Below are 24,372 nucleotides of genomic sequence, written 5' to 3'. Positions count from 1 at the left end.
GGGTTCCCGCACCCTCGCAGTGCCCGGGACCTGGAGGCCAGTAGTCTGAGGACAAGGAGTCAGGTTGGGGAGGGGGTGTCATAGTGGGTGGTGCAGAATGCTTCTCCAAGTCAACGAGGGTGGCAGGCGACCATGGGAAGGCCGAGGAGGCTAGAGGGGCGCGGCGAGGAGACTCGGGTCTGTGGAGGGGTGAGGTGGATTTAAAGGCAAGGCAAGGCAAAGCAAGAACGTGGAGAGAAACGTGGGAAAGGGAAAGACGGTTGAGCGAGGATTGGCGCTGTTGAACGGAGAAAGGGAATGTAAAAATAAAGCCCCAAAGAGGAAGGACAGAGCAGTGTCCCCTGAACCCCATCCTTAACTCCCACAAGGTCGCACGCCTTGCCATCCGTTTTCCCTCAACCGCTCCCGCGGTTGGAAGCCCCTCGGTCGCCGGCGCATCTCTTTATAGAGGACGGCCCTAGTCTTCAAGTCACAGAACTCTGTAGCCCTCCAAGTTTACCTTGCGCTTGATATGGGCTCCAAGGTCCGTGACAGGCATAAGGTTCCCTCTTCCGCGCCCCCTTCCCACTTTCGAAGCTCTTCCAGGCCCCTCAAAAGCGAAGACCCCGGCGCCCGCTCAGCGAGTGGAAGCAATGCTAAAAACAGAGGGAGGGTCGTGGCAGGTCGCTACTGGGGTGAGAGAGGCGTTTGCGCTGAGCAATAAAAACGATGGGGACGTGAAGTGTGTAAACAAGATAGGCGGCAGATGAATAATGACTCAACTCTCTTCCTTAATACCCCGAGGTGGAGGCATTGCAATTTTTCATTTATTTATAAAATCACTTATTACTGTGTCAGGTACCTTATTAGGAATCTTTGAAACTTTGACAACTGATGATTCTTTTTGCAGACACGTATTCAAGCTCTGAAAGGTTTAAAGGAGTTTGACAGTAATCATGGAACGTAGCAGCACACAACGTGGAGGGGAGCCGGCCTTGTGCCCCCTTCTTAAGGGTGTAGTAGCCTCAAGCGGATTTCCCGGCTTCTGCGGGCGCCGCACATTGTTTTATTTTGTTTTGAGGGTTCAGAGTTTGAGGCTGGTTGGAGACACCCACGTGCTTGTGACTCTCATCAGCGTAATGATCGCCTCAGCCAGAGTCGTGTCTATATAAACCACAAAAACCTAATCATTAGAAATCCCAGCCTCCAAAAACCACATTTTAGGTAAAATTGCCGCTTTCCCCCCGCGCTCCTTCATCCTCTCGACCACAACTTTTTGGGGATCCAAAGTCGCTTTTTTAACCCACATTGAGAAATAAATACATAAATAAATAGCCACTGAAGCATTTTGCATATTTTATTTTGTATTTTTACTTTTTTTTCCCCGGGAATGGTGGGAGGAAAGTTAAGACATTACTTAGTTTAAGATGCAGAATAGATTTAATAAAAGATTGAAATTGATGGAAAACTGCTGGGGTTTTTCCCTAGGAAGGGTTTTTGCAACTTATTTTAATCACCAAGATGAGTTTTCCAGTCCTGAAAAAAATCCTTATTCTTTAGGAACGACAAGTATGAATATAGAAGAAAAAAGTGTCCAGCCATCCACTTGAGTGTCTAAAAACTATTTTGACGCGTCCCCCCCTCCCCGCCCATTTCTTTGTGTCACTTAGGACAAAAAAACACCCAAACCCTGCAAAATCTTTTTTACCCCGGGAGTCGCTCCGGCAGAGGTGGGGGTTGGGGTGGGGGAAGGGCGAAGAGTGCTGAGAAGTCAGCACAGACGCTCAAGAATTTTCCTTCCTCCTCTCCTGAAGTTACAACGAAAAATAACGACAGTCAGATCAGCCGGCAGCTCTCTGGCGTCTCAGCTTCAGCCTGATCCGACCAAGAGGGGGTTCCTTGTCCTGGGGGGAGGCGGGAGAAGCAAGAGGAGGCGACCAGGCGAGATCTCCCTAGACCAGGGCCGCCTGTCTGGGCTTGGGAAGCTGCGCGCGGCGCCTGGGGGGCTCCTTCTCGCGGCCGGCGGGCGGCGGCAGCGGCTGCGATTCGCAGGCTCAAGATCCGTTGCCCCGAGCTCCGCTGCCGGCGACTTACCTCCTGGCACCTTGAAGCGCGAGAGTCAGGGGAGCTCTGCAAATAGCAGGAGGGAGTGGATGCAAGGAGGTGGCGGTGAGAGGGCGAGAAGAGGAGAAGGGAAAGGAAAGAACCGAGCCCAGGAGCCGGACTGGCAGCCGCGGCGGGAGGAGCGACGGCTGCTGCGGAGGAGGCGGCGGCAGAGGGGCGGACGCCTGCGGCTGGGTAGCTGCGCGCTGCGCAGCGGTGGCGGGCAGCTGGCGGCTATGCCGGCCGCGGGGCTGGACTGCTAAATCCACCGGCGGACTCGAACTGGGAGGGGGCGCCAGCGCACCCAGGACACGGTGCCCCAAGGGACCCTGCTCTAAGCGGCAAACTGAAGCCCCCCCGCCTCTCTGGGCCAAACACATCCCCGCATCCGTTCGCAGCTGCCACCCCGGGTGTTCCAAAGGCTCCGGCAAAGATCTGCGCCTCCCGGGTCTCCCTACCCGCCAACCCGACTGCTCCGCAACGCCTCCTCTGGCCCCCGTCAGACTCCGCTCAGCAGTCGGCTTCATCGAACTTGATTTCTCACCTCCTCAACCCCATCACCTCCATCTCCTTTCCCCCGTCTCGCCTCCACCCCCCCAATTTCCTCCTCCTCGCCCCTCATTTCCACCCTCCTCCCCCTCCCCCGGCCACTTCGCTAACTTGTGGCTGTTGTGATGCGTATTCCCGTAGATCCGAGCACCAGCCGGCGCTTCAGCCCCCCCTCCAGCAGCCTGCAGCCCGGCAAGATGAGCGACGTGAGCCCGGTGGTGGCTGCGCAGCAGCAGCAGCAACAGCAGCAGCAGCAGCAACAACAGCAGCAGCAGCAACAGCAGCAGCAGCAGGAGGCGGCGGCGGCGGCAGCGGCGGCGGCGGCAGCGGCAGCAGCGGCCGCGGTACCCCGGTTGCGGCCGCCGCACGACAACCGCACCATGGTGGAGATCATCGCTGACCACCCGGCCGAGCTAGTCCGCACCGACAGCCCCAACTTCCTGTGCTCCGTGCTGCCTTCGCACTGGCGCTGCAACAAGACCCTGCCCGTGGCCTTCAAGGTAAGAAACTGCGGCCGCCCCCCGCCCCCGGCCGGGCGCCGCGAGACCTGCCCGCTGGCGTCTCCAGGACCACAGGGGCCAGGGCCCGGACGGCGTCCAAGGCCTTCTACCTTAGGAGCTCTGACTCGAGGGATCTCCAGATGGCCCTCTTCCTCCGGATCTCCCAGTGGGCTCGGGGCTCAGTGACGCCGCGCAGACCCTTCCCTCTCCCACCTGTGCTCGGAGCCATCACCTTAGTCCTTGCCCCCTTTATCCGTTCATAACCCCTCGTCTCCCGGCCAACGTTCTAACCCACTCTTCTGAGCCATCTCCCCTCCCCCAAGAGCCCCCAGGTGCCCACTCTGTGTGTCGCCGCCCGGACTTGCTCCACCCCACCCCACCCCCAGTGAGGATCCCCGGCATTCTCCCGGCGGACTCCCGCGTCCTCCTGCCCCAGCATCTCAGCCGACCACGCACCGCGGGCTGCCCGCGCCGCCCCTCCCCAGGATTCCGCACACTCCTACCCTCAGCCCTCCCAGCCGAAGGCCCCTCCGCCCGTCTCGGCGGCCCCTGCTCTGACCCCGCTTGATTCTCAGCGGACCCGGCCCCTCCCGGGCTCGGGGGCCGGTGTTCGTGGGGTGCCGGCGCCGGGCGTTAGCGCCCCAGGCAGGGTGCCGGGTGCCGGCGGCAGCGCATAACCGGTGTCCAAGAGGGTCATGAGCAAACCTTCGAACTAGGGGAGCGTGTGAGGTGGAGACAGTACGGGTGCGTTTGCTAGGCTCGCAGATCCGCGCCAGTTCCCGTTACCGGGAGGAAGGCGGGGCCGCCGGGGTCACCGCGCGCCCCGAGGCGGGAGAGCCCGGGAGTCCCCGGCGCTGGACCCTCGAGTGCGGGAGGCGCCGGCCAGCTGAGGGGGCGGGCGCTGGGGCTGCTTCTTCCCGCCGGGACTGAGCTCCCGCCTCGCCCCTCCTGGTGGGATGAGGGAAACCTGTGAAATGCCTTCGGTTCGCCCGCCTTGAAATCTGAGGTGAAAATCTGCGTATTTGTCTTATTATTACTTTTAAGGGGCTTGGGTCCCAAAGGTCCCTGTTGTTTCTGTAAGATCGTGGGTGGCTCGGGCCGCGGCCCGGGCGCAGAGGGCGTGACTCCGGGGCTTCGAAGCGCCCTCCGCTCGCCCTGCGGCCTCCTCCGCCCGCCTGGCCCGTTAGTTTGAGGGCGGGTGTCCGCAGCGGGAGTCGCCGACAGCGGCTCGGCAGGTTGAGGCTGTAGGGTCCAGAGCCTTTGGCAGTAGCCAGCTGAGTGTCCATAATGCGACCCGGATTGCCCCCGGCAGCCCTCGCCAGGGGGAGACGCGGAGCCCCCAGGGCCGAGAGCGCGCTGAGTTGATGGGGAACCGGGTTCCCGGGCAGTTCTCGCTCGCGGGACCAGACGCCGGGATGGAGGGGGCGGTGAGCCAGACAGGGAGAGGAGCACTCTCGGAAAGCCGCTTCCGGCCTTGTCTAGCCTCTGAACTCTTGAGGTGGGCCGGGGTATCCCTGGGTTCTGGGATCTGTGCAGAGCAGGGTAGAGGCAAGGCCTAGGGAAGAGTGAAAAAGGGAGGAATCGTGCCAGTTCCTCCACTCTGGACCCTGGGGCCAAACTCCCACGCGCCACTGGCAGTTCCCGGTTGTTGATCCCCCATCCCCCCACGCTCTAATTCAGATTCCGTGTGTGGGTGGGGTGGAAGGAAAGAGGAGTCCAGGTCAATTAGAGCTGGTTATCTCGCTAGGTCTTATATCAGAACAGAAATCAGTATGAATTGTTATGGAAAGGGGATGGGGCATTCTGAGGCAAGTTTCATTTTGCAGTTGGCTCCAGAAATATATGTTTTTAAAAACCGTCCCATTACTCCTTTTACAAAGCACCCATTTTGTAGATTGTTTTCTTCCTTGAAATATGAAAAAGCTGAGAATATAGTGGAAATTCAGATTTCCATACAAAAGTTATCTTTTAAAATGTTCATCGTCCAAGGGCCCAGAATTTTCTAATTAGTTTTATGTGTGAGTGGACATTTATTTCCACGCCCCTCGACCCCCCAAAAGAGAACCCCAAACACAAACAAAAACCTAGATATAAACAGCAAATAATACAAATAAGTAGATATTTTGTCTGTACAAAGCCATAAGTCAGGGTATGTGAAAATTGAAGGTACATGCCTACGTTTTTCAAGATATCATTTTGATGTTTGATGTTCGACATCCCGTTTGTTCTGCGATAACATGTTTAAGGTATAACTGTCTTGAACCATTCTTACTTTATGGTGCTGAATTGATTTTGAGCATTAGTATTTTAGGATGTTTTTGGCATAAAGATATAATGCAATATAGTTGGACCTATTCTTAGATTTTGCTTGTCTTTGTTTTCTCACCACCGCCCTTTTAAATTATTTTGAAGAGAAATTGGTTTCTTTGCTGTTAATCATGCATGTTGTTAATTACAGAGTAATTTTACTTGTAACCAGTAAACAAAACCGTAGATAACACATTGGCCATTAAATTAAATATTTTAATTTATATTAATTGAAAAATAAATTGAGTTAACCTAAAACTTGACTCTCAATGTTTTCTCACTCCCATACCTGTGTTTAACAAAATTCAAACAGTGGATGATAACCGAGATCTACTTAATATAGAAGTTTTGTCTCTGCTGAAGATGTGTAGATATTTGAAAAATTCAGATTTTGACAACAATTTTTGTTTTCCTCTGAATGTTAGTAACGACAGCCTCTCTTTACCTCACTTTGAGATAAAAGCCTGAGGGCAGTGGGCTTTCTACACTTGAAACAAAATCGAATACATTTGCAATGGAGAAATAATATGAAGAAGTCAGTTTTAAAAGTGAGAGCAATTAGCTATGATATTTAGAGCTATATACAAAGTAAATTATAGTATTGTTGGATAGCTAACACACAGGTAAATATATTTTAAAAAAACACGCAGAGAGCTTAATTGTTGAGAAATCCGTTATTCAAATCAATATAATATTTATTGAGCCCATATTTTACGCCTGTGACACTGAGCTCAGCACTAGAGAATCAGAAATGAATTCAATAGACTGTGTTTTGATATGTTAATTTAAAATAGTGCTTCAAAATGATATTGACAATGTATTAAATCATAAGTAACGAATTAGTGTTGTTTATCTGATCTTGTTTGGGGATTATAAAAGAATACTTAATTTGTTTCTACGTGGCGTGTAAAAATGCAGAAACAACTAGTATACTTTAAAATATGTAAAGGTGTTTATTAGCGTTGTATTTTTAACAAAGTTCTGCAGTTTTGAAATGTTTAGTCCTCCCAGGTGTCAAGGAAATGGAAATAAATATTTTTAACATTTCTTTCAGGTGTATCTCACTGAAAGCTTAAAATAGTTAAGGCACACTATTAGAGGATCCCAGGCCTTTCTATCCTCAACAATTCTAGTGACAAAAAAGCAGTTTGCAAATTAAGCTCAGAAATAATGTTCAGATAGAAATAGTGGAGAGAATATGTCAACCCTCTATCCAGTAGCACCCTTACAGTTAGGGGTCTCAGTATTGCCACCATGAAGCCTGGTGTTCAGGGTTCATAACTCATTTGCTTTAAATAGCTTCAAGCTGAAACACTATGCAGAAATTTTAAGTCCAGATGTATATTTTAAAACTAAAAGTAGTGCAAGAGTATTGCGCTGTTTTAAGTTAGAGAACACTGGACTTAATATTTACCAGTATCATATGTTTTTCTGGCAATGTTAAAGAAAACACATTTTTAGATATATGATCTATTACTCATAGTTAAGTCTGTATGTTTAATGACAGCTTTCAATATTTGTCATAAGTAGAGTTTCAAAATGATGGAGCAATTTCTATTTGAAAATAATTTTTTTCAACATTATTGGCCATTTTTCTCTTCAGAAGCAAGTATGTAACTAGTAAATATTTGACACTACCGAAGTGTACTTTCTGTATATATTTAATGATCAGATTTTATGTTTTTGTCTTTTTTAATGTAATTATACCTAAACAAAGAAAAGCAGGTTATTATATCTGTTAAAACTTTATTAAGGCTACTATGAATCATTATGCAAAATTATGTAAATAATAATAGATTTCAGTTGTGTGGAGACATTTTTGTGTTATGCCTTTAAATGTATTAAAAATTGTGTAAAATTAAAAATATTAGGATTGAATATGTGAAACTAATTGGTAAGGTAATTGAAACATACTTAGTGGAAAACATATTTAAAATTTTTTTATAAAACTTACATTTGAAAACAGGAAGGATAAGATATCTTTCATTATTTTTTCCCCTTTGGCATTGCTGTTTCTAGTATTTCAAAAAATTTTCAGAATATCCATTGTTAGATGATCTTGACCAGCTTGATACATGACACATAAATTCCTGGCTTAAATTGAAATAATTTACATCAAATTTTTCTTCAATATATATTTTTTAAATTATGAAACGATACTTTATATTATATTTACTTTTTTCTCTACAATTCAGTTGGATGTTCCTAAATTCTAGGTTAAATTCTAAAAATTAACTGTAATGTTTTTGAAAGTTTGGGTAGTTTATTTAAAGTTACCTTTAAATAATTATCATAGGAATAACATTTTTTTCTTATTACAATTACTCCCTTACCTCTCTTTTTATTTCAGGGAGAGATTTGATAAGATTCTGTCTTGAAAAATAATTATATTTCAAGTTTGCTAAAAGTACAGTGTGCCAAATGAAGTTGGTCTGTAAGGATAATTGATTAGTTAAGACTACACTTATGTCCATGGAAATGTAATAGGCAATTTTTATTTCTGTATAATACCGCAAAACGATTTCAAGGGTCTGAGTTAATTCTCTATTGCTCCTCTTTAAGAGTAATTCACAGAATTAGTTATAAGGAGTCACATACAAAATTTCAGTAGCATTTCTAGAATTAAATATCCTTCATTTTGTACAAGCGATGTAGCATGTGATTTCAATGCTAGTTACAGTGAGGTGTGCTAAATAAAGGAACTTCTTTCTTAATTCTGAAATGTCAGGACATAAAATTACTTCCCTGTTTCTCATGAAGTTTCTTGAATTTGTAGATTTTATGTTTTAAAAACACCAAGGAATGTAGTTGTTAAAGTTTCAGCACAAATTCTTTGCAGAACAGAACTTTGTATTGGGTGGTATGGAAACAAATTTTAATGTGTGCTTACTCCTAACTAGTTAAAGAGTGATTTTTGACAGCTCTTTCTCTACCCCTTAAAATGTTTTCCATTGCTTGGGTTTGAAAATTTCTTGATTCTTTTGGTTTTCTTTTAGTTAAACACAGTTGAGAATCTCTAAGGGAAATTTTTCAGCTTCAGAGATCTACTTTTAAAAAAAATTCTCAAACATATAATTATGTTTCTGATTGATATAAAGTCAAATACAGTACTCCTTTTTTTTCCTCAGAAAAACATTAGGCAGTTTGATTTGGTAGAGTAAATAGCAGGAAAAAAACAATATATTTAGCCATTAAAATAAAGTTGAGCCATAACAGGAAAAGTTGTCACTATATCACGTTAGCATTTTTTTTTTAGGCCAAGTTCTAAGCCTCATAGAAGACTCGCAATTTGTGGTTACCTATTTGTTTTGTTATTGAATGTCATATGTAAGACATACCAGTATTTAATATGGTCATTATTATGCTTAAGCAAAGTAAAATGGACTTATGTATTTCACTCTTAGGGATCTTTTCTTTCATATTTTTCCATATTGAATCAATTTTCCTTTTCTTCTAACTAAAAAAACCCCATTATGTTAAAAATATGCAGTAAAATAATAGTGTCCCAGAGCTCTTGAAATTCTTTATATTGGGGCAGATTTCTTTACTTTTTTCCTGAAATTTAGCCAGACTGGATTGAAACCCATCAGAAGTCATCCTTTATCTTTTGATAGCAACAGGAAACATCTCAGGACATGAAGTGAAGAATTATATATTCAATTGAATCCATTAATGATGCTCATAAGTAATGTTTACCACACAGCAGGCTTGGAACAGAAGTTAGCCTCCTCATCTTACAAAAAAGTACATCATTATAATTACACTCTATACTTATATAGTATCTTCCACATTTTAGAGACTTAAAATTTTTTTCTAGTTTATATTAGAAAACTCTGGTTCCTGGAGATGCAGTTACTTGCATGAGATCATAGCAGATATGTAGCAGAGGTGGGCAAAAAGTGGGGCCTTTTGATCTTTGGTGCATTCATTCTCCTCTAAATAGTACAACTTTTTTGCCTTCATTAGTAATATGCTTACTGGTTCCATATTTACTTTGACATAGAAAGCCACACAGCAGGTGTTAAAATGCAGTATGCTGAGTGTAAAAAATGTCAAACATTCAGATGAATACTGGCAAGCATAATCAATTATTTCGGTATTTTCAAATGTTCACATTTTTGGCATTGTGAATTTGAAAAATTGAAAAACACATTGCCTCCATCAGGAGTGCATCATTACCTATAGTCGGTAGCCACTTGAGGCACTAAATCAAGTATGCAGGGAGGAAGTCATGTTCTCAAGGGATTTACCCGTGACCCAGGAGGCTTCTCAGATTGAATAGAGTAACCATATACCCTGAGTAAAGGATAGTTGGATTGATTCCCTCTCCTCTGGGATGGAAAAAGTTGTTAGAAAACTAGTTTGGAGCAAAGGCATATTGCTATTAGTGAGGGATGCTGACTCAACCTTTAACTGGTTCTCTCTCTTAGAGTTTTATCTGGTAGCCTCACAGACTGTTATCTGTGGCAAATGATGCTCTTTTTGGAGCTCTTTCATTTATTGATTTCAAAAATATTTATCAAACACTTACTATGTGCCAGGCATTATTTTGTGAATTGGGCATATAGTGCCAAACAAGACAGATGAAGTCCCTTCTCTCATACAGTTTCCAGTCTGCTATGATCTGGACCCTTAGGAGTGAGACTCACAGCTTTGGTCAAGTGTATCGAAAGGAGTAAATAGATCATTAATACATGCACATTGAAAGGAGGATTATTTAGTACAGTGTGATGCTGTGGAAGCGTATACTGTAATTTAAGGAAAGCTTTAGGATTTTAAACTGAATAACAGTGCTAAAGAAGGAGTGGATTTGAAAAACAGACTAGGAGAAAAAGTAAGGGTGAAAAAAATATTGACGAGTTTTTCTTTGGTTATTTTCCTGGCTGGAGCAGAGAGTATAGCGGAAAAATGTTGGGCTAGGGTTCATGAGTGGGGGAAATTCAGCCCTATAGTATAGTTATAGTGTCTGTTTTATCAAGCTCTGAGAAATCTACTTAGATCAGAGTATATACAAATTGTATTGGAAGCATGGAATTAAATGCTTGGGTTTGCCTTACAGAAATATTGACAAAGGAGGGAGTAGCACTAGAAGTAGGAAGGAGGGAGTGGTATATTTGCTAGATAGGCAAGCACATATATGTGTTATGTCAGAGAGTAGAGGGATACTTTAGCTGGAATAATTATTTAATCACCACGAGGGCGTCTGGAAGCTGAATGAGGAAGAGATGGAAATAATCTGAGTATAGGATCCTGGAAGTTAGTTGAAAGAAAGAACATTTTCAAAGGGCAGAGTCTTGGTAATGGAGTAAGAATATTGTGTTTATGTGACAATGAAGGCTCTGCACCAACATTCCCTTACCAGCCTCCATGTTAATCAGAGGGACTCATTTTCGAGTTAGCTGACCCTCTTTAAAAGTGTGATCCCTAGCCTTGGAGCAGTGAAAATGTTTATTAGCCTCAAAGACTGATTATTCTGGGTCCTAACTTGACTGAGTTAATCTTCTGAAAGTTACCTGTTGAAGATTAAGGGGGCAAATGTGTCATTCCAAGGTGGCAGATGGGACAAGACAGAATAGAAGTTTGTCTAATGGTATATTTTCTGTGTATATCACTTATTTGTCAGTGATTATTACCAGCCTATTTAATATCTTTATTCTTTACCTAGACTTTAAGCTTATTAATGGCTGTGTATGTCCCACTGGATCTTATGGCAGAGTGGGCATTTAGTGATTATTTGCCTTATGATTAAAAACAATATCTAGCCCAAAGTAAGGACATGAAATGCAGTTCTGGATACCACATCATGTTTATGCTTCCATACAGTGAGGAACTCCAAGGTTTCACCTAAATATTTTCTCCTGTAGAGCTGACTTGACTTTCTTTTTCAGCCTGTGATCCGGGTGAGACCACACCTCTAGGCTGTGGACAGGTGGTGCCTTAATATGTACAAGGCAATCTATAGATGGGGCATCAGCCTTCCTTCTGTGGCGTAATTCCTATGGACAGCTTAACATGGGGATTTATAAAAATGTGCCTGTCTTCTATGAAGAATCCAACAACAAATGAAGGAAGCTTTTGCCTGCCTTTGAAATGAGTGGACCCTGAAACATTGGTCTGTTTGAAGTGGCATTCTAACCCATATGCAGATGATCCATTGCTATCTGCCATTACTGGACTAGAGCACTAAGTCCTGATAAGAGCCATCATTTACAATGAGAATATATTCTCAGTTTTTAAGCTTTCTGATGTGCCATTATTGCTGCTGTGTTTCCTGTTTTATGTAGGTAGTAGCCCTTGGAGAGGTACCAGATGGAACTGTGGTTACTGTCATGGCGGGTAATGATGAAAATTATTCTGCCGAGCTCCGAAATGCCTCTGCTGTTATGAAAAACCAAGTAGCAAGGTTCAACGATCTGAGATTTGTGGGACGGAGTGGACGAGGTAGGTCTCTGATTTTTATTATTGGTAATGGGATAAACACATTAGGATCCTCTGATGAAATCAAGGCTAGTCTGTATACAAATCAGCACCCTCCTCTACTGAATAGAATTACTGAAGGTTTTATTTAAATATGTCCAGATGAAATTGAGTGTTTTTCTGAGTACTGAGGCCCTTTAAATTTGTTTTATGATATTGAATATTCAAACAGTGTTTTCAGAAAAACTTGTTCCTCATTTCTTTGGGTGTGAGCATAGGAGGTAGAGAGAAGACCAGTTGGAGATTCAAGTTCTGAATTATGAAGAGCCAAATAACAATAAATTGAGTGGCAAAGGTAATAGAAAAAGGAATGCACTGGATCAATTTTCTGACAATGTCAGTTTTGTACTAAGGGGTAGCAAGGACAACTAACATAATGCAGCTCACTTATCACATATGTTACCTCTATATGATTTAATTTACTCTTATAATAAGAATCTATTTAAAAATCAGTTTTATTTTTATAGAAGGCTTTTTTATTCGAATAAGTGAATAATGTGTTACTTATGTTACAATGGCTATATAGAGTTCCCTAGACAGATGAATGATCAGACTCAAAATATTTCCACATTATTTAAGGGTTTCTGCCATCTGAATCCATATTCAAATATTAGCAGTCCTTAAAAATATAAAATATAAAATAATCCCTTTTAGTGTTTCATTACTATTTTATAAACGGGCTTAATGTTTTTAAAAAAGTCTCTAAGGAAACCAATTTTTGGCTTTATTTACTTATTCTATAGAGAGACTTTTAATAGCCATTCATTAGAAGTATTCTGTTCATTTATTTATTTATTGAATCTAATATTTCAATTTTAAGTATTTCGATTATAAGAGAAAAAATAGACTGCTTTAGAATTGAGGTGAAATAAATTATAAAGACCTATGGAGTTATTTCAACCCAGGTTTGAATTAGGAAATGAGAAGCATCAATTTTTAAACCATGTTCAGTAATTGCTCTTTAGTTTGGATCAGATGTCAAATTATTACCATTGTAAAAACTTGATAAGGGAAATTCAAGCAAGGCTGTTTCCGATGAGTAGTTTTAGTTTACTTTCTAGGAACAGGGCCAAGAAGTTGTACTTTTTAACTTAAAAAAATGATGCATGCTAATGAGATACTGTCACTGAGTGGTTGTTTGAAATAAAATGAGGCTCAGAGTCTGGTAGAGTCGAGACTAAAGGGGTTATCTCTGTATCAGGTTTAGTTTACTTTCATTAAAAGAAAAAAAAGACATATCCTATCTCACTGTTGACTGATTAGGTGTGAAGTGTATATGTGTGTGTCTGCATTCTTTTTTTTTTTTCTCAGTTATTGGTGCAGGTCCACAGTACAATTAAAGGTTCTCTTTTTTTCTAGTAAGAATCAAGAAAAACTTGAGCATGATGATTTACCTGTATGCTCTGAACTACATCATTATTTTTCTGTAATATTATTTTGTTTTTAATTGGAGTAATGAATTTTAGTATATATAAGATTCGGCACTATATTTTACTTTACAGATTCACACTAGTGTTTTCATTTATCTTGCTTTTGTATTATATAGATGCTGCATAACTTTTCTCTGATCAATTTGAGTAGAAACTATGGCAAAGTGATAGTGTACTTTGTAAACCCTCAACATATTTATTTAAGAAACTTCAAAGAGAAACAAAGGGTGTGCACTGTTTTACTATATTGGCTTTCTGAGTTTTGGCTGGTTTCCCAAATAGCAATTTTTATATTTAAAAAAAAAAAGACAGACTTAACTGCTTGCAGACTTTTCACGCATGGAAGATGAAGAAAGCTTCTTTTGATGAAGTGTAATTATGTCCAAACAGAGTTGACCCCCTCCCCCTATATTTCTTATGATCTTAACTGAAGAAAGTAGGATTTTTCCTTTGAAGCAGCCGGGACTTGGTGGAGGATCTGAAATGCTACAGTCTGCTGCCAGAGGCAGGATGGAGAAATTGGTCCAGACTTGTCTTTGAGACTTAGATCGAGGGTAGGGGGAGCGGGTGGAGAAAAAAAGAAAAATTGATTTATCACTAATAATAGATTTTTATATCACTACATTAATATTATATGAAAGGAAACAGTAATATCAAATTGAAAGGAGTAAAAAAGGACAGAGAATAGTGATAAGAGATATCACTCTTTGAAAAAAAAAGGCTCAGTTTTTAGTGGCAGGAAACCACTTAACCTGCCTGTGTACCTGACCTGCTTTCTAACAGACTCTTTCCAGCTTCCTCTTTGATTTTCGCACTTCTATATTACTTAATAAATTATTAAGTCTGGATCAACATGCTGCTACCACTGTATTTTTTTCCCAGCTATTTAAATTTTCTATTTTCAGTAGCATTTAAAAAAATAGTACCATGTTCCTCAAATTATTACAGTTTTTCTTTTCACTAGTAGAAATATAAACTCTCAGAAATTGAAAAACAGTTTTAAATTTATCGAGGAGTCACATCACTACTTACTTTGGCTTTATAGGTTATCTGATGACCACAACTTTTGGAAGTGCTTTGAATAAAAGTAAAGCATCAGCGAAACTTCCATGAAGTTAGGAGTGGCTTATGTTTTTTAATACTTTTCCGTTTTTTGTCTTTATATTTTAAACAAATATTTATAATGACTTTGGTCCTTAAGTTCTCTTGGTGTACTTCCTCACTTTTGCCGTCAAGCATGCTGCTTTTAATTTATAAGCATTTTTAAACCCCTTCAGTATACAGGGCATGGGACTTTTTCAATTTATGGTACAATCCCCGTTTACAGTCTTACCCCTCCTGGCTGTTCCTGACAGCCTCTCAGATTAGGTTGGAATTGTCTTTTAATAACAGTTCCTGTGTTTATCTTAGAAAATATATGTCTTGAGGACATATGCAGAATGAGTTCCTAGGTGAAGCTATGGATAACACAGTTGGTTATCTAGCTAGCTCCCTGTAAGAGCCTGCATTTTTAAGTAGGTGCCTGAATTTTTATCATTTATGGAAAGTGATAAAAAAATGGGATTTGGAAAAAGTTTTTTTTAAATTAAGGAAATCATAAATACAGAAACATTTGACTTAGGAAATGTATCATTATTTTATAAGGTGAAGAACCAATTACCTAGCTAGGTGGTAGCTTCTGGAAGTTTCTCAAACATTGCATTCATGTTCCTTCTGAAGTAGCAATAAGAAGTGGAAGGAACCTCCTTGATTTTTGTTTTAGTTGTTAAAGTACATTTTGATCCTTAGGATTTGATTTTAGAAGACCATATTTATACTTAAATACCTGTTTCCTCTCAAAAATCCACTTCTTTTTAAAAGAAGTCTTTATAGAAAATTGGTTCTGCTTTGAACACTTAGATGCTTTATACTTAACAAGGTGAATTTTCTATTTGGCTTTTGTTCCTACATGAGGTGTTTCTCTGAATTTGGGAGAAGCATCAGTGACTTTTAATAGCCTAAGTAAGTTATAAAAGTCTCAAATAGAAATATTCTTAGAACTAGTTGAGATAATTTAATGGACAGTAGCTCTAGCAGGTTATTTACAGATATTAAAGATAATTTATATGTATATATGTGTATATGTACATGTATACATATTTCTATCTTTGATTTATTAAGATTAGTGCTATGGATGACAACTGCCTTCCAAGTGCTGCCCTCCCAGCCACTGTTAGAAATTCAGTCCTGGCTCACAATCATCGATCTAACCTAGAATAGCATCTTTTTATGGTTTAATGTAAATTAACTTTCAACCTAAAGATTCAGCCCATGTACACATCCAGACCTTTCTACTGTTTTGAGGTCCTGACCTGGATACAGTGGTTTCCTATTCAACATTCTAATCTTCATTTCTGTGGACTTTAAATTTTCTATAACTAGTTTAGACTCCTGGCTGCCTTATTCTTCTGGTTAGTCTTAATGTTTATAATAAATCCTGTTCCCTAATGAGGCAGTTAAATTACTTAAATCAAGTAACATCCAATATATAATGGATGAACTATAATATATTAATAACACTTTAAGAATAGATACTTTCATCCTTCTGGCCGATATACTATATTAGTAAATTTATATTTACTGTCTCTTGATCTTATAGAGCTTATTGCAATACATATAGAAATAAATTATCTATTAATTTTTTTCATGTTCTCTATCGATGTTAAAAAGAAGAGCATTCATTTTAGGGTAGAAGAACTGGGTTCAGATCCTGATTTTTTTTCTACTTATTAGCTGTTTAGGTACATTTTTAAGCCTCTCTGGGCTTTACTTTCTTCATTCGTGAAATTGGAGTGATAAATCCAATTGGATAGCTTCAAATGAGATAATGTGTCACTTACTAGGTTTCTAATCAATATTCATCCCCTCGTCCCACATTCCTGTGTTTTCTTTCCTTTCCTTTTTTTTTGTCTTGGCCATGAAAAAGTATAGCCAAAGAGACTTAAAACTATGTATACTGAGTAACAAATGATGTGTGTCTTAAACTTATTTTAGGAACTTGCATGGTCTGGGTTGAAAAGAAAACCCATTCACTAGACTTGACAGTCAAAGACCTGTTCTACATTAAGCCTTGTATATAACCTGTTCCATATTAAGCTTTGAAAAGATTGCATTAAACTTTGCATTGATACATATTGTTTAAGATTTGTGTTTTGATTTAGTACCCTCAGCTTTCAGTAAAGGGAAAAGCAGTCTCTGACCAAAACACAAAGCAAAACAGAATGAACTTTTTAAAGGTCTGTTAAAGGAGCAGACTAAACGAATACACTGGCCTGAGATTGCTGAATGTTTTATTGAGTCACTGTTTCACGCCCACCTTTTCCTGTCTTGTAACAGTTTGCAGTTTTGACTATCTGACATGACTAACCGTTGCAAATCTAACTGATTACAACTGTCAGTGAGCCTGTCTAACAGTCTGGTATCTTCCTCTGGAGAAAGCAAACATCCTAATCTGCAAACTTTTCCATGTCTTCCTTCCCAACCACCCCTCGCTCACCCCGTTCATCACCTTTAGCTCATTAATTTGAAACATCAGATGTAATATTTCAATGAAGCACATCTTCTGCTAAAAGCAAAAAATTCATAGTTATATTAGGAGATGTCCTGTACATTTAGCAAAAAAAAAATAAGTCGCTGTCAGGGAGTTATTTTAAGATTTAACAACAAGGATGTATGTTAGGGAAGGGGTGGGCAGGGAGGAGAAAAACTTTGTTCCAGTAATGATGAAATCATCATACCACAGGCACATTAAGGCCAGGACAGGAGACACTGGCTCCTGTTAAAATGATTCCCATAAGAACCCTCCTCTTTCATCTTCTTATTGTAGTGCAGTTAAGCAAATGAAATGCTAAAGCCATGTGAAGTAAATAACATAATCAACAGTGATTTACTATTGTTCTCTCAGGGGGTCATGACCTAATCCTAAATATAGTCTTCTAAAATTCTCTATGCTTGGATGTGTTTCTGATGTTGGAGAAAACTGAAAGAAAGAGAACCCTCCTTAAGTGCACCAGGGTTTTTGTTTTCATTACAAACGTTGCTACTGAGCAGGCTTTTTTTCTTTTTCTTTTTTCTTTTTTGGAATTGTAGCCTTCTTTTATAGTACTGCAAGAGGATAATCTTAACACTCAGTGAGTTTAGTAACTTTTTAAAGTGGCCATCAGAGGGTTTCTAATTTAGAAAAAGGAGTCCTGACTCTCTTCTTTGTTTCATTACCTCCTCAGAGATGCTTAAATGCAATTTGGACATCCATGCTGCTATATTATCCTCACTATTATCTTTTTATATTCACTATGGATTTCCCCCTTTTACATCTGCAGGAAAGAGTTTCACCTTGACCATAACTGTCTTCACAAATCCTCCCCAAGTAGCCACCTATCACAGAGCTATTAAAGTTACAGTGGATGGACCCCGGGAACCCAGAAGTAAGTACTTGCCTTTCTATTGGAAATGGTAGTAGAGTTCGCAGGGATCCTGTGAGGAATTTATTCCAAATAAGTTAGTGTTACTTTCATGTAAATAGTTTCTTCGCAAAGTTTGCAAGCTGCAATTAGTAGAACTTCATGGTTAGTAGAAAATAAAATTACACTTTTAACTTTTGCCACGAAATTGTTAAGGCCTACATAACTTTGGGAAGTGAGCGAATAACTATTTTCTAAGAAATTCTGCTCATCTGCTGTACACAAAAGACAGGGCAGAATAGACCTATGAGAGCTGAGGAAGAAAACAATAAACTGAAAAATCTTGAGCTTAGTCAAAAAGCATTTGTGTATGTTTCCCATGGTCTAAGAATGTGTTTTAACTTTTTACTTCGCCCACTCAATTCCCTTTATAAAGAGCACACTGCTTAATAACAAAGAATTTATTTGCAAATGATAACTTGCTTGTTAAGACACTGTTGTTTGGTCATGTTCTAGTAATTGTTATAGATAGTTTTCCTAACAGATAGAGTCGAACCAGGTTTAAATCCACCTTGGTTTATCTGTCTGGACATCCAGAGTGTTTAACCAGCATCAGTTTCAGGCAGTGCACATAATCCATTTGGGCTAATGTACATTTCTTCCTCAATCTAAATTGAAACGGGTTTGATTTTCCTCCCCTCATTCCCCAAAACTGATTTAAATAAACTTGACTTAACAATATTTAAATGCATTTAGATGCGTTTAGAAATTAAAGATTATTTGATATATACAACATTAAAAATTCTATGAACTTTGACTTTGATGAGTGAATACACTGGAGACCTAGCTATTATGTTTAGAGAGTTTAATTTGTTTTGTGGTGGGGGTACAGCTGGCAGAAATATTTATTGTATAACGATACACTTGCCTAGACAGTGAGAGTGCCATATCTTTTCTTCCTCTAAAACTGAGAGAAAAGGGCTGGTGAAGTTTGCCCCTACCCAGTGGCGGGTCTTTTAGTAGTGGGAACACACGGTGCCTTTCGTTACTCTTGCGGCTGTCTCTTTTCATAAAGGCTGACTGCTTGCCTGAACTAGGGAGGTTTCCCGCCTCAAAAGCCAGTCTTTGAGTTTTTTCTTTTCCCTTCCTTTCATGTGTATGGCGTTCTTCCAGGTTCACAATGTTGGGTCAGTGCTGGTCCTGTGTCTGTTCAGTTTAAGAATGTCTTATTAGGCAGTAGCCATACACATCTCTGGTTATACCAAGTCTCTGATCATAAGGACCCGTGGTTATGCAGTGCAGGTGAATAGAAGAGAGCACGTCTGTCTTGCCTGGTTTGGGGCTTTGCCTGACTTCTGGACATAAATCTGGATGATGCCTTATGATGGAAGACATCTTCTGACATTTTATCTAATTAACACTTGAGTTCCTGAAAAGGCAGGGTCATCCATTTTAATAGTGCATAAAGCAGAATAGTAGTCTTTAAACATTTAGCCCTGCTTATACTTATCTTTTAAAGATGTTTCCTGCCGATCTCAGCTGCTTTTCTCAGTTCTTGGAAAAACCATTATTGTGTGTGTATGTCTGTGTGTCTGTGCATGTGTATGTGTTCATACAATCAAGAGTTGATGTTCAAAAGCTGATGTTTGGGAGAGGAAACGGGGAAAGGTGGTGCTGCCCTATTATGAAAGATGTGACAGAAGGTGAGGAGGCAGGGTAGCTTTGGGAAAGTCACTTCTCTTTTAAGTGAGGTTGACATAACCTTATTCTAAAAAGGATGTTGGGAGAGTTAATTTATTGATGGGTTCACTGCACTGTAAAGACAGAGAAGTGCTCTGAAAGCAGTGAGGATTAAGGGTAGCAGGGGTAGTTGGTATATGTGTGACATGAGTTCAGGCTGTAGGTGTTGCAGAGAGTGCTGTGGGTAGGAGGGGGGAAGCAGATACAGATCTCAACTGGCAGACTACTGCTATAGATCATCAGCCTGAGTGACATTTCTCATGAATCAAAAATATATGTGAAAATGTCATGTGGATTCTATGACATCATGACGTGACTTGTCAAGCCAACTGTCTGGATATAAGGTTGGATCTGGTATCAGTAATATCTTAGTCCTACGACCTGGACTCTCTGTGCTGAATTATTTCCTTCTGCCCTGCTCTTGGTTATATTAGGCACTAAATGTTTGTATATAGAACCCTTTTCAATATTGTTCTTTAATTTTGAGACTTCCAGTTGTAGCAAATGCCCAGGACTTTCAATTTTCTTCATCTTTGAGTATAGTAGGATTTTGATTGATTGGTGCATATATATAATGTTAAATGATAAATCCCCTAGAACATGGGATAGCAAACTTTTTCTGTGAAGCGCTAGATAGTAAATGATTTCAGCTCTGTGGGCCATATGATCTTTGTCACAAGTACTCACCTCTGCCATTGTAGCTCAAAAGCAGCCTTAGCTAATACATAAACAAGTAGTTGTGGCTGTGTTTCAATAAAACTTTATTTACAAAACTAGGTGATAGGTCAGATTTAGCACACCTGTAGTTTGCCAACTCTTGCTCTCGATTTCAAAGTCTTATTTTATTGACCATTAATAGAGAAGGGCTTTAGAAAAAGGTTATCCTGAGGAGAGAAAAAAACGACAACTAATGCAATTGTTTTATCCTCCTCTTCTACAAAACTTTAATTCTTTAAGTTATGATTGTTGTAGAAATAATATACATCTGTTTATTTCTGTAGTGGTTTGAAGGAGTTGATGATTTTGTACTATTGATTCCTGTTAAGGGAAATTCACTCCTTTGTCTAAAAATCAGAGTATATGTTGAAAAGACTATTTCTGGTAGATCAGCTATTTGACCAAGGACAAGTTCTGGATTAACTGGTTGGTTCTTTATTTAGTATAGCGTAGTGATTAAGGATGTGGGCTTTGGTGTCAGACTGTCTGGATTGAAATCCTAGCTGCACCATTAACCAGTTGTATGGTGGTAGGCAAGTAACCTAACTTCTCTTTGCCTTAGTTTTCTCATCTTTTAAAATGAGAATAACATTAGTGGTATCTTTCTCGTCAGTTGCTGCAAAGATGTTAAATGATGTATGTAAAATGGTCATGTAGTAGGTGCTCATTAAGTGTTAGCTGTTATTACAGTAGTTTCCTTCAGTGTCAGAAGTTTGCTGTAGAGTTTTGCTTATAGTATGCTTCCAGGAAATAGATACAATCTAGATTCTGTTCTCTAGTGTATTATTTTTTTCCCTTGCAGATGGCTTTACTAATTTCTGTTCATTAGTAAATGACACTAATAAGTGTTATAAATTGTGTTTTGAGCAGGTATTCATGCTGCCTGGGGACAGCTGTGCAGAATTGATGAAAATACAATTTGTTTACAGCAAATAAAAATCCAAGAAAGGATGCTATGACACCAGTGTCCCCCTCTTAGGCCATGTTTTAACACATCTGCCAAAACTTGCTTTTCACTCAAAAATCTGAAAGGTTTTATCCTTCTATGTTTTCTGTCTCTGGCAGCTGAACCGGTGCTGTCACATCACAAACAACTTCTTTTCTTAATATACACATCTGGCGTTGGCAGTTGGACTAACTTCATAAGAGCACATGATCATCACTCATTACAAGATTAAAAAGTACCCCATGGCATCATTGATGTTTTTTAACTTTGATCTTTTGCAGTTGTGATTCATCTCAGTTATAAAACTTCCCTTTAAAGGAACATAGCCGATGACTTATTAGAACCTTCATCTTAAGTAGCGTAAACATGAAAACTGTGCACATCTTTTACAAAATGCCATTTATTTTCTTTGCCAGCTTATCATTTTAAGACATGACATCATACTTAAGATCCGAAATTTGTAAGTCTTGTGTTTAGACAGGGTGTTTTGACCTTCTGTTGGCAAGTTAGCTCTGAAGAATAACTGCCGTATGTTCACCAGTCGGAAAAGTGAGTGTAGCAGCAGCAACAACAGTAATGCATTCGGATACCTAACTCTTTCAAACATCAGTTTCTATTAGGATCCTTTGTTCCGTTTATACACGTGATTCCAACTGCAGCTCTATTTAAAGAATTTTTACAAGAAGGTGAAAACTTGGTTAGCAATGTCATATTCTATAGTGGTGGCTCTGAATTAGGGAATAGGACTGATGAAAAAGTATTATTAGTTGTGCAGAGAATGAAAAAAGTAAACTACCTTACACAATCGGAATCCTTTTAATTTTCTTCTTGCTTTTTCGGTTATCTATTGCTAAGTAACAAATCATTCTAAAACATAATGGTTTAAAACAACAGCCAATTTATTATTTCTTAGACCCTGTGACTTGACTGGGTTTCATCCGCATGGGTGCTCTTCAGTCTTGTTCTTAGGGTCTTTCATATGGCTGCAGTAAGATGATGGCTGGTGCTCGGACATTCACGATGGCTTCATTCATATGGTTGATGCCTTGGAGGGTTGACTGGAAGGTTAGGCTTAGCTGGAATGATGGGACAGCTGGGTCTTTCTTTCTTTTCATGTAGTTTTAGGGCCTTTCCCTCTGCACATGGTCTCTCCATGAGGTCTCTCCAGCAGTGTCTGACTTCTTCCATGGCAGCTCAGGGCTCCCTAAGATGCAAAAGTGGGGGCTTTCAGGTCTTCTTAAGGCTTTTTAAGGCTCAGAACTGTCATGGAGTTACTTTCTTCATACTTTATTGGTTAAAGCAAGATACATGTGCAGCCTAGATTCAAGGGGGAAGAAACCCCACAAATATGTGAATGATGGGAAATTGGTTTATTGGACTACCAATATCATCAACTTCCATAAGTGCTTAGATGGCAAGTGCCATTGCTGCAACAGGAGGAATAAATTTTTGAGGTGCCATCTTCTGAAAGGTCTTGATTTTTTTAATTGGGGGGACATTTAAAGTTCTCAAGGTGATTCCAAGTTTCAATTATAGTAGCTTCATTCTGAATTGAACAAATTTGGTAATAATCAGATGAATTGAGAGTGGATGTGGTATGTTAGGTCAATATTAAGTTGAGCCAGGTCAATACTTGTACAAGAAGAGAATATGAGATGTTCGAACATGGAGAGGTTATTAGCCTAGTCTGTAGCAGAAATATCTTATGAATCCTCAAACAGACAAGCCTGAGGATTTATACTTTATATCACCCAGCTTTGAAAATTCTCACTTGCCAGCACACTTGCAAACTGATATCTAACATGTAAGTGGGTTTCTAAGGGTTTTTGTGTGTCGTGGCTCAGGGAAGTAAATCATAGTTATTCTCAAGGAGAGACCATGGCCAATATCTGTGTACTTACTGTTGTGCTAATACTGTTCACCGCTGACCAGCTACCCATCCTCATCTGGTGGGGAAAAGGAGAAACTCTGCCTTTTCTTTCCCAGTGATGATCCTTTCCTGTAGACTTAGAGTACATGGCTGCAACACGACTCTGCTTGGCTCCATCTGTGACTTTAGTAGAGGATGGCACTTAGGTGAGTGAGAGGTTATCTGGAAGTGCACAGTGATGTTTGTATTTCTAGGACAGCTTTGGCACCCTGGTTCACTCAGCTTATTAGGGTTAGATCCTGTAGCCAAACTGTTTTCTTTTCCTGTTTGCTACTTCCCATCTGTGCCCAATTCATTAACAGATTTTTTATTCCTCAGGGAACATTTTATTCTTCCATATTCTTGAGGCACTTCCAATTGCAGAAATTTTACCTTATAAACCTAAGGTAGCCAACTTAAATAAAACAGAGTGGTCTCGTTACAGTGTCATCTCATTTTTCTCTCATGCTGTTCCACCCAGTTCTGGGACTGTTTTCCAGTCCAGTAAAGGATGGAGAGGATGCAGGGCTTAGCGTTTTCTCTCTCTCATTCCAGATGATGTCAGTGACAGCTCCCTTTTATCCTCCACTACTTTCATTCAGGTTGGGTGAAGGATAGGCTTTTTGTGGCGGCTGGCCCATGACCTTTGCTTATTTATCTATGGTGGATGCTTATTTAGAGGTAGGTCACATATGAAAGAAAGTGGAGTATATCTAAAGTGCGTTGAATGGAGGGATAGCAGAATAATATTTTTAAGGTTATTTGATATCTTTGGACATAGTTCTTGTATTCACATTCTTGCTGTCTGTGAAGATAATTTGAGAAAACTTTGATAGGCCTGTATCATACTCCTAATGCCACAGGCCTGAATTTTAGTCCTTAGAGCAAAGCATTAGAAAAGCCCTTAATTTCTTGACTTGCAGCCTTTACCCTGATTCTTCACTGTCTCTGAAGTGCCCAAGGAATGGACATTATGGGTAAAAGCCATGTTTTGATATTTACAAGTCAGCAAATATAAGCACCAGTTTGATTGTCATAAATATTAATCATTTGGTTACTAGTTTATAAAACATTGAATATCTTTGACTTAAGAGAATAATAACAGTTAAAAAAAAAGCCTTGTACCTTTTTTTAAAATTTCTTTAAGGAGAAAGGAGAAGGGGGGTCAGAACTGCTAGCGGAGGTTATGTCTGGTGGTTGGTGGAATGTGCTCTTAAGAAGAGGAGTTTTAAATCTCTTTCAGTACTTTTTTTGTTGACTGACTGTCAGGAGCTGG

The 24,372-nt window shown here is 40.2% G+C and overlaps 1 protein-coding gene across 7 annotated transcripts in view; it reads left to right on the top strand.

Annotated features, from left to right (window-relative positions):
- The first annotated feature begins 2,454 nt into the window (after nt 1–2,454).
- Nucleotides 2,455–24,372, top strand: part of RUNX2 (RUNX family transcription factor 2) — a 234,126-nt gene continuing 212,208 nt past the window's right edge. For 5 of the 7 annotated variants that reach the window (XM_039854242.1, XM_039854245.1, XM_039854243.1 and 2 more), the window contains exons 1-3: nt 2,715–3,131; nt 11,723–11,879; nt 17,704–17,808. In XM_039854242.1, the coding sequence (XP_039710176.1) occupies nt 2,757–3,131; nt 11,723–11,879; nt 17,704–17,808 (637 nt within the window). In that variant the 5' untranslated portion in view covers nt 2,715–2,756. Of the gene's footprint in view, nt 3,132–11,722; nt 11,880–17,703; nt 17,809–24,372 lie in introns of all 7 variants that reach the window. The other 2 variants (XM_039854241.1, XM_039854240.1) reach the window with 1 other exon arrangement.

The sequence above is a fragment of the Pteropus medius genome, unplaced genomic scaffold (genome assembly GCF_902729225.1).
Source record: "Pteropus medius unplaced genomic scaffold, Ma_sr-lr_union100, whole genome shotgun sequence".
Lineage (NCBI taxonomy): Eukaryota > Metazoa > Chordata > Mammalia > Chiroptera > Pteropodidae > Pteropus > Pteropus medius.
Note: the sequence above shows the minus strand (reverse complement) of the source record. Positions and strands in the feature narration are given on the sequence as shown.